The sequence below is a fragment of the Trachypithecus francoisi genome, unplaced genomic scaffold (assembly GCF_009764315.1).
Source record: "Trachypithecus francoisi isolate TF-2019V2 unplaced genomic scaffold, Tfra_2.0 Lachesis_group7, whole genome shotgun sequence".
In the NCBI taxonomy this organism is placed as follows: Eukaryota; Metazoa; Chordata; class Mammalia; order Primates; family Cercopithecidae; genus Trachypithecus; species Trachypithecus francoisi.
Window position 1 is genome coordinate 55,667,828 of NW_022681472.1, and position 13,783 is coordinate 55,681,610.

Consider the following 13,783-nt stretch of genomic DNA (forward strand, 5'->3'; position numbering starts at 1 on the left):
TGAATATTCTTTAGAAAAATGTAAACAACCCCCTTGTGTTCTTTAATTTACATTTTTTCCTAAAACCCTCATCATTTATTAAAGGTCAGTTTTTAGAGATGAAGAAAGTAATATGATTTTTTTTCTACTCAAGCCCCATCTGGTAACTTAACCTCTGTGTTACCAGCAGATTGATCCCAATTCATTATGAAAACTGAATTTTAATCTCAGGATATGTAACTAAGTGGGAGATTGGAATCATATTCCTTTCTTCATGTCTGTACTCGCACTGAAAGGAAAGAAAAATGTTTACAAGTAGAGCAGTTCATGTTGATTATATAATGCTCAATGGAAAAATCTCATCAAAACTAATTACATACTATGATTCCAGTTTGATTAAAGGTTTGTAGATAAATATATAAAAAAGGATTGGATAGGACAGACTAGAATAGTAACAGGCAGGACATTCAGAAGGGAAAAATTGCTTGAAGAAAATTCACCAAAATGTTAATAGTAGTTATTGCTAGTTTAAAATTAAAGATTTTTAAAAATCCATACTTTCTGTATTTCCTAATTTGCCCTCCCCTTATTCTCCCCTCCCCTTCTTCTCCCCTGTATTTTCTAACTTTGTACAGTGAATACATAATTATAATTCTACAAATTACATCTACTAAAGTTTTTGTTTGTTTATTTCCTAAGTATTTATCGGCCAGGCATTATGCTGGATACTGGAGATAAAACTGTAAAGAATACAGACGTGGTTGCTGCCCTTCTGCAGCATAAAGTCTAATTATGGAGACAATATTGAACCCATAATGGTGCAAATTAACAAGTGCTCTGAAGGTGAAATATAGAATCTTGTGTAAGCATAAAATAGGAGAACCTAACTTGACCCGGGAGGATCTCAGAAGGCTGCTCTTAAAACCAGCCTTAAAACATGACTCTGAAAGTTGAATAGAAACAAGTTGGTCAAGCAAGAAATGGAGAAAAAGATGTCCAAGCAGAGGGAGGCTCTGAGGCAGGAAGTAGTTTGATGTGTTGGATGAGTTGGAAGGAGGTCAGCGTAGTGTTGGAGGAGCTGGAAAAGGCTGGTGGAGCTGGAGTGTCCTGAACAAATGCCCTCAGCAAATGGAGAGTAGCTCAAGATGCAGTTGGAGGCATGGGCAGGGGCTGGGTAAGACGATTCATCTAAAACTCAACACCAGGCAAGTTTTGAAATCATTGCTACCAATTAAAAGCCAGAGTAGAGAGTATTATGGTAGATGGCCGATGCTTGTTGTTACGAGTACTTTGGTCTCACTTAACTAGAAACTCTTTTGGTGGTTAGTGTGACTGTGAAGCAAGGTTCAGTTCAATGGGAACAGATGGATGATGCAAGAGGGCTTAGAAGTCCTCAAGGGCCTCTGGAAAAATGAGATATGTCAGGGCCACTTCACCAACTGCAGCATGGAGCCTGCTCACCTACTTCAAGGGCATTCTGGATGACTAGGAGTAGACTCTGTGTCCCAAGATGAGTCTGTATCCTGATGGGTACAAGTCTGGTCATGGCCCAGGCTGGATTCCAGGTACATTCACCTGTAGTCTCCTTGGCCTCATACCTCCTCTGTACTTGAATCACAATGCTTCTGAGTTGTATCTCTGTTTACTCCCCTACTTCTCAGTAAAGTGGCAAATGATGGAGTGTGGCATTTTGACATTATTTAGATCCATATGGGAAATAGAGGCCAACTGGAGAAACATGTTATCTCCCATTATCTGCAAATGAATTCGCTACTTATGATTTTTTTTCTTATATTCTCAAGTTAATCATTTATTTAGCATTCTTTTAAGTTTACCAAAAGTATGTTTATTGCTTTTAAGCCATAGTCTAACTAGAGTGATAAAAGAGTAAGCACAGAAATACTTTATTACTTTGCCAGTGTTTTAATGTAGCAACAACCAGTAGAGGCACCATTAAATGAGAAAGGAGTTATCAGCACAGGAACGTATTATTAATTTGCTCTGCTTTAGCTGACTAATGAAGGATTTTAGCTGGTTGATGACTATTAGCTGAAACAGATACCGAAAAGTGTTTCAACTCACATCATTTCTCATGAAAACTGCAACTTGGCTTACACTGACTCTGGAGTTGATCTGTTTTTTATGTTCAGCCTCTTAACAATAGAGGGAAAGTTATGGTTTTATTTACATCTCTCCCTGAGCAGATTTACACACACACACATATCCACCCTCCCCCTTAAGGGATCTGGGGATGTTTTACCTAAATGATTCTTACTTTCTGTAGGGTACAAACTGTGGCTTTGGTAATTGGTCTTGATTGTTGAGTTTAGAAGCCGGGAACATGGTAATTCTAGCCTCCAGTACTCTGTTCAAAAACATGCACTACCCAGTACAGCACTCTTTGTAGCATGTTAATTCACTTTAAGAAATGTTAAAAGTTTGAAGGATCTCATTGTTCTTTTACTCTTCAGTGTGTATGATTTATTTTGAGGGAGTATAAATCAAAACATTCTTGAAACATTTAAAATCTCTTAAAGGTTTTTTTTTTTTGTTTTGTTTTGTTTTTTTTTTGTGCTTATCCTGGCAGTATAGAATACTTTGTATACCAGAGCTAATGACAACAGATCTTTTAAGGTTTCTGTGTTGTAACAATCGCCACTGGGCAGACAGCTGCCAAACATCTTGCAATTAATCTGATCCATGTTGGCTTTCGTATCCTTTTTCTTTCAGAACAAATGCCCTGAGGTAGAGGAGTTGGTCTTCAGCCATTTTGTGATCTGTAATGACACACAGGAGACACTGCGGTTTGGCCAGGTGGATACTGATGAAAATATTCTGCTGGCGAGTCTCCACAGTCACCAGTACAGCTGGCGCTCTCACAAATCCCCACAGGTATTTGCGAAACACCCTTACAAACAGCCATTGTTAAGGTTGGGGATTCATTTCTTCTGCACTTGTGTGCTTGTCCAGTTATTTTCCTTTTTTTTTTTTTTATTATTATTATACTTTAAGTTCTAGGGTACATGTGCATGACGTTTATATCATGTATAACTCCCCAATGCAATCCCTCCCTCCTCCCCCCTCCCCATGATAGGCCCCAGTGTGTGATGTTCCCCTTCCCGAGTCCAAGTGATCTCATTGTTCAGTTCCCACCTATGAGTGAAGGAACCACACAGCGTAGCTACATCTGACGGAAACTCAAGAGTGTTTAGAGATGGGAGCACACGCTTCTCTTGGAATGGAGTGTTTTCCTGTTTAGCCCGGGTGCTTGGGGGGCAGCAGGGTGTGGTGATCAAGAGGCTGACTCGAGAGCCAGATTTGGATCCTAGCTGTGTATAACCTTGCTCTACTTTCTGTTCTTCAGTTTTCTCATATGTATAATGGGGATAAAAGTAGTACCTATTTCAAAGGGTTATAAGGACTAAGTGAATTCATATGTATAAGGCATTAATATGTAAGCATTATGTGTTGGGTATTATTATTCATGTGTTTCTTCAGATTTTTTTCTGTGTGTGTCCTTGGTAGCAGGCACATGCTAGGCACTGGGAATTCAAAAAGAGGTAAGTCACAGGCCTTGCCCTCTGAGGACTGCTCACAATCTGTGATACAATGACAATGAAAAACTATGTCCAAGGCAGAACTGAGAAAAGACACACCAAAGGGTGTCTGTTTTCCGAGTAGTGTAATTTCATTTTCCTGTCCCTTTAGATGGGAATAATTAGAGATATGTGCCCTGTAGTGATAATATGAAGATGAATTAAATACAAAGATGTAGTCTTAAGTGAGCAAAATAAATCCTAGGAAGTACTCTCAAGAATAATGTATTTGTTAAACTGGATAATAAGGAAACTACTGCCTGCTTGTGATTAAAAGAAACTCATTAGATTAGAGAACAAGTTTTCCCATCTGGTCTCTAGACCAGCATCAGACTACATTATACCCTTGGGCTCCAAATGAGGGTAGCTAGATGCTGATTTCTTACTTGTTTTTTCATCAGATTGCCACACTATTGGTATACAATTTGGAAAAGTAGATATAATGCAGTATTTCTTATTTTGTTCACATTAATCTGACAGGACACTGAAATACATGACTTTTTTTCATAAAAATTTTCTCACATGATATGGTATTACACTCATATTTTTAGGGTAAATCACATACCCTTGTTTTCTAATTTTCCTCTTGAGAATGTCCATGTTAGAAGTATTTAAGTTGTTTCTCACTTGTAACATAAAGGATGTTTTGTTTTAAATTCATCTATTTTTGATTTTTTGCCTATGGATTACAAAAGTGAGAGCATGCAGGTATACAGACCAAACCAAACAAAAACACCTGTAATTCCAACCACCTAGAGAGAACTCATATTAACACTTGCTGTATAACCTGTTAGATCTTCTAAGTTTCCATTGCCATTGCATTCCCAGCAGTGAATTATGAGGGACAGGAAAGAAGCCTCTGAGAAGCTACAGTAACATGTAATTGTATACTGTACTTGTAGCCACTTTACTGATGCACACACAGCAAGCTCCAGGCCTTAGCCGGTAGAAAGCAAAGCAGAGGAAGCTTAACTCTCCACAGTCATTTGAAGATGCATAGCTTGCATATCCCTCAGAGACCCTCAGGATTCCCTGGACACTGGAGCCAGGATGGGAAGGTGATCATAAGAGAACAACTGGCTCAGGAGTGTGGGGAGCAGTAGTCTTCATATTATAGACACATAGTTTCTGGGTGGAGAGGAGGTCAGCGGGAAAGAATGAATAGACAACCACTGTCACCAGCACACCTTTCATTTTCATACTTTGTTGCACTGTTTCAAAGGCCTTTTTGTATTTTTTACAAGTTTTATTTTCACAGCATTCCCGTGTAGTATTATTTGTTATGCATATTTTATAGATAAGGAGACAAATAGAAATGTTAAGTTAGGTAGTGGTAGAGTTAGGACTGAACTCCTTATCTTGTAATTCTCAATACAGTGTCACTTTGACTTTGTCTCACTCCCCTAGGTTTTGGCAGCATGATTTGTCTGTTAGAATAGCCAGGCTGTGAAGTTTGAAAAGAAGGGCTGAGAAATCACTGGAATAGTAGGCCACATCTAAAGCTAAACTAATAGGGGATTCTTAGTCCAAGTGTGAACTTTGCAAAGTCTTAATTGTGTTACCAAAAATAATAGGAGCTTTTTAATGACAAACTCTAAACATAAAACAGGTATCTAATAAACTTTGTTGTTTCTTTTAAATTTGTAACTGCATCTTGTGGATGCAACTTTTAAAATAAGCTGCAGTCATTATAATCTTAAGACTAAAACCTAGATGATATTTATAAAAAACAATGTCTTCTTACTATATTTCTATATGCTAATGTAAGTGTTTTAGGACCCTCTGAAGCCAGAAGCCTTAATGGGCCCAGGGGGTCTTCATGGAATTCCTTACATTCACAGTTGCAGATTCTGCTGTGTTCTAATGAGAGTCTACATGAAGATCAGAAAAACTAGCCACTCAGCTTCAAACTGCACCTGGACCTTGTCATAGATGCACAATTGAGCAAAATATTCCTTTTTCCAGACTCCAAGTCATATCCTGCATCGCCCAGCAAGCTTCGTTTTAGGAACATTTGTGTCTGCATGTTTATGCTGCCTTGGGTGTTAGTCAATTCATAGTCTCAGGGAGGATTTCTAAAGTTCATGGAACTTAACTCCATTAAACAATGTAACTAACATTGCAGAGATCAACAAAGTGGCAGTGACACCTGGAAAGGTTTCAAAGAGGTCAAGATATCTTAAAACCACACAAGAGGTTGCTAACAACAGTTAAGTCCCAATAGGATGAAAAGAAACATGGACACAACCAATTCTAGAAATCCAAAGCTGACAAACCTTTCAGAATTGAAAGTCATAAAATGCTCCTTATAGTTTCTAACACATACTCTGGGGCAGAATCACTTAACATTCTGGATATCTCACAACAATTTCTTGCCTAAACAAACAAAGGAAGAAGAAAACTATTTCCTAGGGAATAATTGAATATATTCAGCTGCACAGAATCATAGATGCCATCACAAAGGGCTCTTAAATATTCCAATTCAGTAGACTTTAGATCAGGTTGGATGAGAACAATAACCAGCAAGGGACTGCTCTTCAGAAAAGTATGTCACATTATGCTACATTGAATCTAGGGACTAGAGGTGTGAGTGTATAGACTGTTTCCCCACAATATAGGCAGTATGTGCAGATCATAGTCAAGGGAAGCTTTGTTTAATTTAGATAAACAAGCTATAGTGACATCAACTAGTAGGATTAACATAAAACCAACTAGTAGGATTTATGTAGAGGCTGTTTAACTTCCTTTTTTGGTTAATAGAGAGCACTGTTGGTTAAACTGCTTGGAATAGTATTGCCTTTATCTTTTATGTAAGGATTTACACTTGCTTTTAACCTCAAACATGTACAATTTATGGATTATGCATTTTTTTCAGAATTGCAGAATTCTAGTTACCAATGACTTAATTGTGGTAATCAAACCATCAAGCAAGTGGAAATAGGCTCTAGACAGACCTATGGAAAATAATATAACATTTACCCGAAATGAATATAACAGAAGTTTCATAAGCTCATGAAACATAGCAGATATTTAAAACTGCAGGTCAGGAATAGTGGTTCATGCCTGTAATCCTAACACTTTGGGAGACTGAGGCAGGAGGATTACTTAAGGCCAGAACTTCTCAAGACCAGGCTGGGCAACATAACAAGACCCAATCTCTACAAAAAATTTAAAAGTTATTGGGGTGTGGTGGCACATATCTGTAGTCCTAGCTACTTGGGAGGCTGAGGCAGGAAGGAGTATTACTTGAGCCCAGGAGTTCAAGACCAGCCTAGGCAATATAATGAGACCCCATCTTAAATAAAAAAGCAAAGTGTAACAAGGTAAAATTAATTTCAATGAGCGGCAGAGCATCTTGGAAATAGTCATTAAACAGAGTGACACATAGTGACAAAAATATAAATCCTGTATTACTTTAAAGCAGAGGTGGCAAACTTTTCCTATAAAGGGCCAGATAGTAAATATTTTAAGGTTTCAGGATTTACAGTTTGTTGCATCTACTCAACTCTGTGTAAAATCAGCCATAGGTGATATAGAAATGAATGAGTGTGGCTATGTGCCAATGAAACTGTATTTATGGGCAATAACATTTAAATTTCATATAATTTTCAGACATCACAATTATTACTCTTTTGATTTTTTCCATCCATTTAAAAATGTAACAACCATTCTCTGCTCATAGGCTATCCAAAAATAGGCTACATGCCAAATTTGGCCTATAAGCCTAAGTTTGCCAACACTTGCTTTAAGATTTCTCAATTGATCAAATTCAGTAGACTAAAGGTTTGATTTAAAATTGTTTTCACTCTGACCTCACTGGTATTCCTATCATTTGAAAGCTTGGTACAAAGTTCCAGAAATTGAGAAATGACAGATAATCATTTAAATCTAACTTTTATGTAATTAACCTGTACTCACCAAATTACAGTAAAATATTTTTGTTATACTCATTCTGGTCCTAATCAGTGTATAACAGAAAATTCTCCAGTTTTCTTTTGGTATGTAACAATATTTTAAAATGAGACCTGGTCATTTTTTCATTTATCTAAAATGGAAAGCAACAGGTTTTGAATATCTGCCTATCTTTTAGTAATTCCAGCCAGTTGTCAGTTTCATTAACGAGACTGTAATTCTTAGTTACTGTGCTTTACAAATCCATTTGTATAATGCATGTATACATATGTATTTAGAGAAAGAGCATATTTCTTGTTGCCACAGTAACAATTTAAAAACTTAAAAAGCAGACTTGGGGGACAAAGAAATACTCTGCGTTGCCAAAGCTGATAAATTTTTCAATTGTTCTCCTATGTGTGCATGCATGTTAAAGTTTGTTTAGAAAAGGCAAATGAATAGACACTACTACACACTGGAGTTGCTAATGGAATTGGTACTTTATTTCTAGAAAGCAGTTGGGTAAGAAACTTCAAAGCTATTAAAATTATCGTAGACTTTGACCCAGTAAGTCTCCCAATAGTAATCTACCCTCTGGAGAGAATGCAAATTAAAACAAAGATTTTTATACAAACAAAGTTTATCACAGTTTATCACAAAATATTTAAAGCACCAAAATGTTCACTTTTAAGGAGTTAAGTAAAATCTGGCATAAGACTATCTTATAGATATATTATGGGATCTTTACATTTTTACATGGAATGGGGGAAGTGCTACCATATCATATCATATAAGTCAGAAAAGCAGAATATAAAATTCTATATATACAATGTGATCATAACACACAAGTAAATGCATTAAAAATACTGGAAAAAGACATGTCAAAATGTTATCACTGGTTGCCTCTGAATGTTGAGTTAAGGTGATATACGTCTATTTTTGTCACATTTTTACGTACTTTTCAACTTCTTAATAAGGACAAAGAAATTAAATTTGAGACATTAAGCACCAAACACACCCAAAATTCACATACAGACTAAAAGGAATTCCAAATACTAACTCTTAGGAACAGCAGCAAGTGTAATGATATATCAAGAGTGGTTATCTTGATATACTTCTTATACAAACTATGGCAATAGTTTTTCTCAGTTGTTCTCTTAGTTAACAGTTTTGCCCTGTTTTAACTCTGACTTATCTTGCAGACTACAGCTGAAGTAATTTTCCTAAATACTTTATTACACTTTCCTGTCCAGAAACCATCACAGGCTACACCATGATTTATTAAATAATATCCAAATTATCTGGCCTCCAAGGCCTAACTCAGTCTTTTCACAGGCCCTCCTGTCGGCCATTATTTCTCTGTAGCTGTTTATTTAGTCTCCCTTACGTTCATTTTTTAATCAGTATATTTTTATGTATTACCTATTGTGTTTAAATATATACATTCTAACTTACTATCTATTGAGGGACCCAGAAGAGTAAACAAAGTATTATAGACATGACAGTATCTATCAATCTATCAGGATATCATTGCAATAGTTCAGGACAGAGAGAAATGAGGGGTGACTAATGAAAACACTAGCCGTAGGGAAGAAATGCCAGGGAATCAGGAAGTAAAATCAATTGCATCTGGATATGAACAAAGTCTTAATGGGAACCCAAAGGAAATGTTTCCAAACCCTACATGAGGATGGGAATCTGGCAAGGCTTCCAGACAGAAGGGATATTTGTATTACATGTTAATGCCTTGGAGTTAGCTAGGCCAGTGAAGTGAGGGTGGAGGCAATATTCCAGCTAAAAGGACCAACATGTGTGAAAGCCACGGAGACACGAAACAATATGGCACAGAAGGGGAACTTGACTAATTTGGCTACAGTGTAGAGTACATGTGTGGAGCTGCAAGAGGGGGAAATAGGCTAAGGCCATGAGGGCACTTGTATGCTGTGCTAAGAAGTTTTAATGCTGTCTTCAGGCCATGATAGCACAAAGGTATGATAATCTACATACCCAGAGAGATCAAAGTTAGCTTTCCACAGAAGCTGAGCTTGAACAGTAAGTATAGGTTGCCCTAGTGGACGATAGTGGAGGAAGTACACCAAGAAGCATCAGGAAGGTTATATAAACAGCAAGTTATGGTCAAGGGATTTCAGTTTTTGTGCAGTGTAACTCAATCATAAAAATTACAGAGGAGATATATGGTGGTCCACTGGCTCTTAGAGTGGTAGTGGTGGGGAACCCCTGATTGTAGGGATGGCCAACTTTCATGGTGTAAATACTCCAAAGCTTATTTCAAGCTACCAATGGTTTGACCACCAGTTTGCAAAATCTCTGAATTCTTAATTGCTGGTTTTCACAAACAAGTATGAGCCAGCTCCAGCACACCACTGTCTGGCGGAGTTATGTTCTCAAAAGCCTGGGAATCCATTTCAAGAAGATATACATCTATGTGATGGGCAGCTCTTGGCTACTGAACGGGTTTAAGTAGAGGAATGCCATGATCACAGATGTATTTCAGAAAAGTTCTAGTGTATTTGAGAAGAGAGTCTAGAGAAGATTGAGAATACAAGCAGAGACTACTATGGGTACTGCTGCATAGTCCAGGAGTGAGAGAGATTATAGTAACAGAGCTAAGACAAAGTAGAAGGCATTAAATGGTATAAATGCCTAAGAAACTGATATTTCTGTGTATAACAGCCACACATTCTGAACAGAACTTAAAAAACAACAACAAAACAAACAACAACAACAACAACAAAACTACCTGAAGGCTCTGGAGACTAAAACAAAGGCAGATTTTGGAGGAGAGTCAAAATTTTGAGCAAGTAATTTGCAGGATGACTTTCCCATTTTTTTGACTTTGCCTTGAGGCAACTGCAGTCACGGCAGAACAGGGGTGGCCTATCATCTTTCTGGCCCAGGGTACCAGAGGAAATAGCCAAGCATCCAAGGATGCTAGAGAGTGAAGAGAAAACCCTGGAGAGGAGAAAGCCATAAAATGGGAATATAATATTTTTAAATTTGGCCCAACTGTTCAGCTTGGGGCAAACTGAATGCAGTTTGTACCCAAGACTTAAAGAAGTAAACTAACCTGAGCTGCTGCTCACCCAAGTATGAGAATTTCCAGTTTGAGTCTAAACAAGTTAGTTATCTGTTAACTACAACATCAACACTCTTTGGAGCAGTCATAAGAGAATCCAGAGTCTCCACAACAAAACATGTACAATGTCCATAATATAACCCAAAATTACTTGACAGATAAGAGTCAGGAAAAAGAAATGTTACTCAGTTTCAAGGGAAAGACAATTAATAGATGTTAATCCAAAGATGACCCAGATGTTGGCATTATCAGACATGTACTCTAAAGTGTCTGTGTCAAAGGTGAAGGGATTTTACAGATGTAATTAAGGTCCTAAATTAGTTGATTTTTAGTTAATCAAGAGAGAAAATCTTTCGATGGGCCTAAGATAAAAACCCTAAAAGAGTGATTGGACCCTTTTGTAAGGAGAGAGAGGCACAGAGGCTCCTGCTGGCCTTGGGAAGCAAACTGTCATGTTTTGATGGCCTATTAAGAGGGTCCTGGGGCAGGGAGCTGTGGGAAGCCTCCAGAACCTGAAGGTGGCTGCCAGCACGAGGCAGTAAGAAGTTAAGGCCCTTGTCTTGTAGCCACAAGAAAATAAATTCTGCCAACAACTTAAGCAAGCTTGAGTAGAGTCTTCCCAAGTCAAGCCTCCAGATCAGAATGCAGCCAACTGACAGCTCATTTGGAGTCTTATGAACACTAAACAGAGAATGCAGCTAAGCTATACATGGACTCTTGACCAACAGTCACTGTGAGAGAGTAAATGTGTGTTGTTTTAAGCTGCTAAATTAGTGCTAATTTGTTACAGAGCAATAGAAACATAATACATGGGCCAAGCATGGTGGCTCACGCCTATAATCCTAGCACTTTGGGAGGCCGTGGCGTGTAGATCTCTTGAGTCCAAGTGTTAAAGAGCAGCCTGGGCAATATGGCAAGATCCTGTCCCTACCAAAAAAAAATTAGCCAGGCATGGTGGTGCACACCTATAGTCCCACCTACTCAGGAGGCTGAAGTGGGAGGATTGCTGGACCCTGGGAGGCAGAGTTGGCAGAGAGCTGAGATCACACCACTGCACTCCAGCCTGGGCCACAGAGCCAGACCCTGCATGAAAAAAATATATATGTGTGTGTGTGTGTGTGTGTGTGTGTGTGTGTATGTATGTGTGTGTGTGTATATATGGAGACAGGGTCTTACCCTCTCTCCATATATATATAAAGTACATGATGGAAGAATAAAGTAAATTTGAAGATACCAGGAACATCATTATGAAACTACTGAAAACCAAAGACGAAAGAGGAAATTTTGAAAGCAGCCAGAGGAAAACACATTACCTACAACACATTAGGAGAACAACAATCAAATTACTATGGACTTCTCTTTAGATACCATGGAGGCTAGAAGACAGTGGAACAGCATCTTTAAATTGCTGAGAAAAGGTTCAACTTGATAGAGGTCTGTTTGGAAGATATTTGGGAGGTTAAAATAACTAGGATTTGATTATTGATCATGGAAGAGAAGGGTCTGGTTTGACTCTGAGATTTCAGACTTAGGTGATGTGTTGCTAGTTTTGCTATTGGCCAAGACAGGGAGCTGAGTAGGAAAATGTTTGAGAGACAGATAATGGGGCAGGGTGTAAGAGCACAACAGAGTAATCCTGAAAACCATTTTAGACACGTTGAATTTTAGGCTGCTATAGAGGGCAGGAAGGATGGCATATTAGAAAAAGCACAAATTTGAAGCCATAAATACCTGAGTTTCACTCCTAAGGTTTGATAGCTGCATGAAGAATGGACAGTTTCTTAATTTCTTGGAGCTTCAACTTCCTCTTTTGCATAATTAAGTGACTATTGTAAATATTCCATGAAAAACATTTATAAAGCTCCTAGTAAAGGACTCAGCTTGGCTGGGTGCAGTGGTGGCTCACGCCTATAATCCCAAAACTTTAGGAGGCTAAGATAGGAAAGATAGCTTGAGGCCAGGTGTTTGAGACTAGTCTGGGGCAACATAGCAAGACCCTGTCTATACAAAATGTTTTTTAAAGTAGAAAGAACTTGGCTCTCTATAACCAAGGGTTCCTTTTTAGTCCTTTTCCCCTAACTAGACATCCAAATGGACATGTAAAGTAGACAAATTCAATGTAAGAGGCTGGAGCTCAAAAGAATAGTCTGACCTGGAGATACAAATTTGGCCTGTTATTGGTGCCTAGCTAGAAGTGGGAACAAATAAGCATGCCCAAGGAGAGAGTCCTAAGAGAAGAACTATCTGTTGCTGCAGAACAATGCACAATGGTGATACAGGCATACGATACTACAGTAGACATTTCCATGCATAAAATGAGAAAACAGAAGACACACAGGAGTTTCTGGTCCATAGAAATTCTTAAATTCAATCAGATAAATGTTGGAAGTTTCTTAATTAGTACTCAGTATTGCTCCCGCTTGGAAATAGCTCCCCGTTGCTCGTGGCTTTGTGCACTTGGCTCCAGCCTCTGAGTCACGCATTCTTTTCCATGAAAAGTAGCTCTTGTTTGCACCTTGTAGTTTTCCCAGCCTGCTTTCTGCTGGTAGAATTTTGAAGGTTCAGAGTTGTCTTTTCATTTTGTACTATCCTTACCTCTTTCAGTCTAAGTTGGCAGTGTTTCTGCCAATATTATTCTTTAAACAACTTTGTGGGTCTCTTGTTATTCTTACTGAGGTTTACTATATTAGACAAAATTACCCCCATGTATCTTTTACATAAGCCCTTCTCTACTTTAAGATTTTTCTGAGATTACTGAGGGACATAACCCTTCAGTGTCTTAGAACTCCTTTTGTTTGACTAGTTCTCTGAGCCATCAATTTAGATCTTTCTAAGGTCTTTCAGAAGATTTTACAGGTATATTATTTGCTTCATATTTAGACCCAGCTTTTCTGACCATGTCCTGGATTTGATCTTTGCTGGGAAGCCATTTCTTGATTTTAGCATCATTTGCATCTGATAAAGCTAGGAACTTTCAAAATAGCAAGTCCTGGCTCCTTTTTATCTGACAGTCCTTCCTTAAGCTTATATCTCCCCTTGTGGATTTTAATATTAGCAGCAGGTAGAAGCTAGGAGGCACTTCAACACTGCCTAGAAATCTACTTAGCTAGATCATGTAGTTCATTAGGCAAATTTTCTACTTTCCGTGTTACTGCAGGTGATAGTGTTGAAAAACTTTCTGCCACCACATAGCAAGGATCCCCTTTCCACCCATTTCCAA

General features: G+C 38.2%; 1 protein-coding gene across 6 annotated transcripts in view; it reads left to right on the forward strand.

Annotated features, from left to right (window-relative positions):
- The window catches only part of VPS13B (vacuolar protein sorting 13 homolog B), an 869,883-nt gene that overhangs the window by 766,699 nt on the left and 89,401 nt on the right, over nt 1–13,783 (forward strand). For all 6 annotated transcript variants that reach the window (XM_033202375.1, XM_033202376.1, XM_033202379.1 and 3 more), the window contains exon 43: nt 2,710–2,871. In XM_033202375.1, coding sequence (XP_033058266.1) covers nt 2,710–2,871 — 162 coding nt within the window. The remainder of the gene's footprint in view (nt 1–2,709; nt 2,872–13,783) is intronic.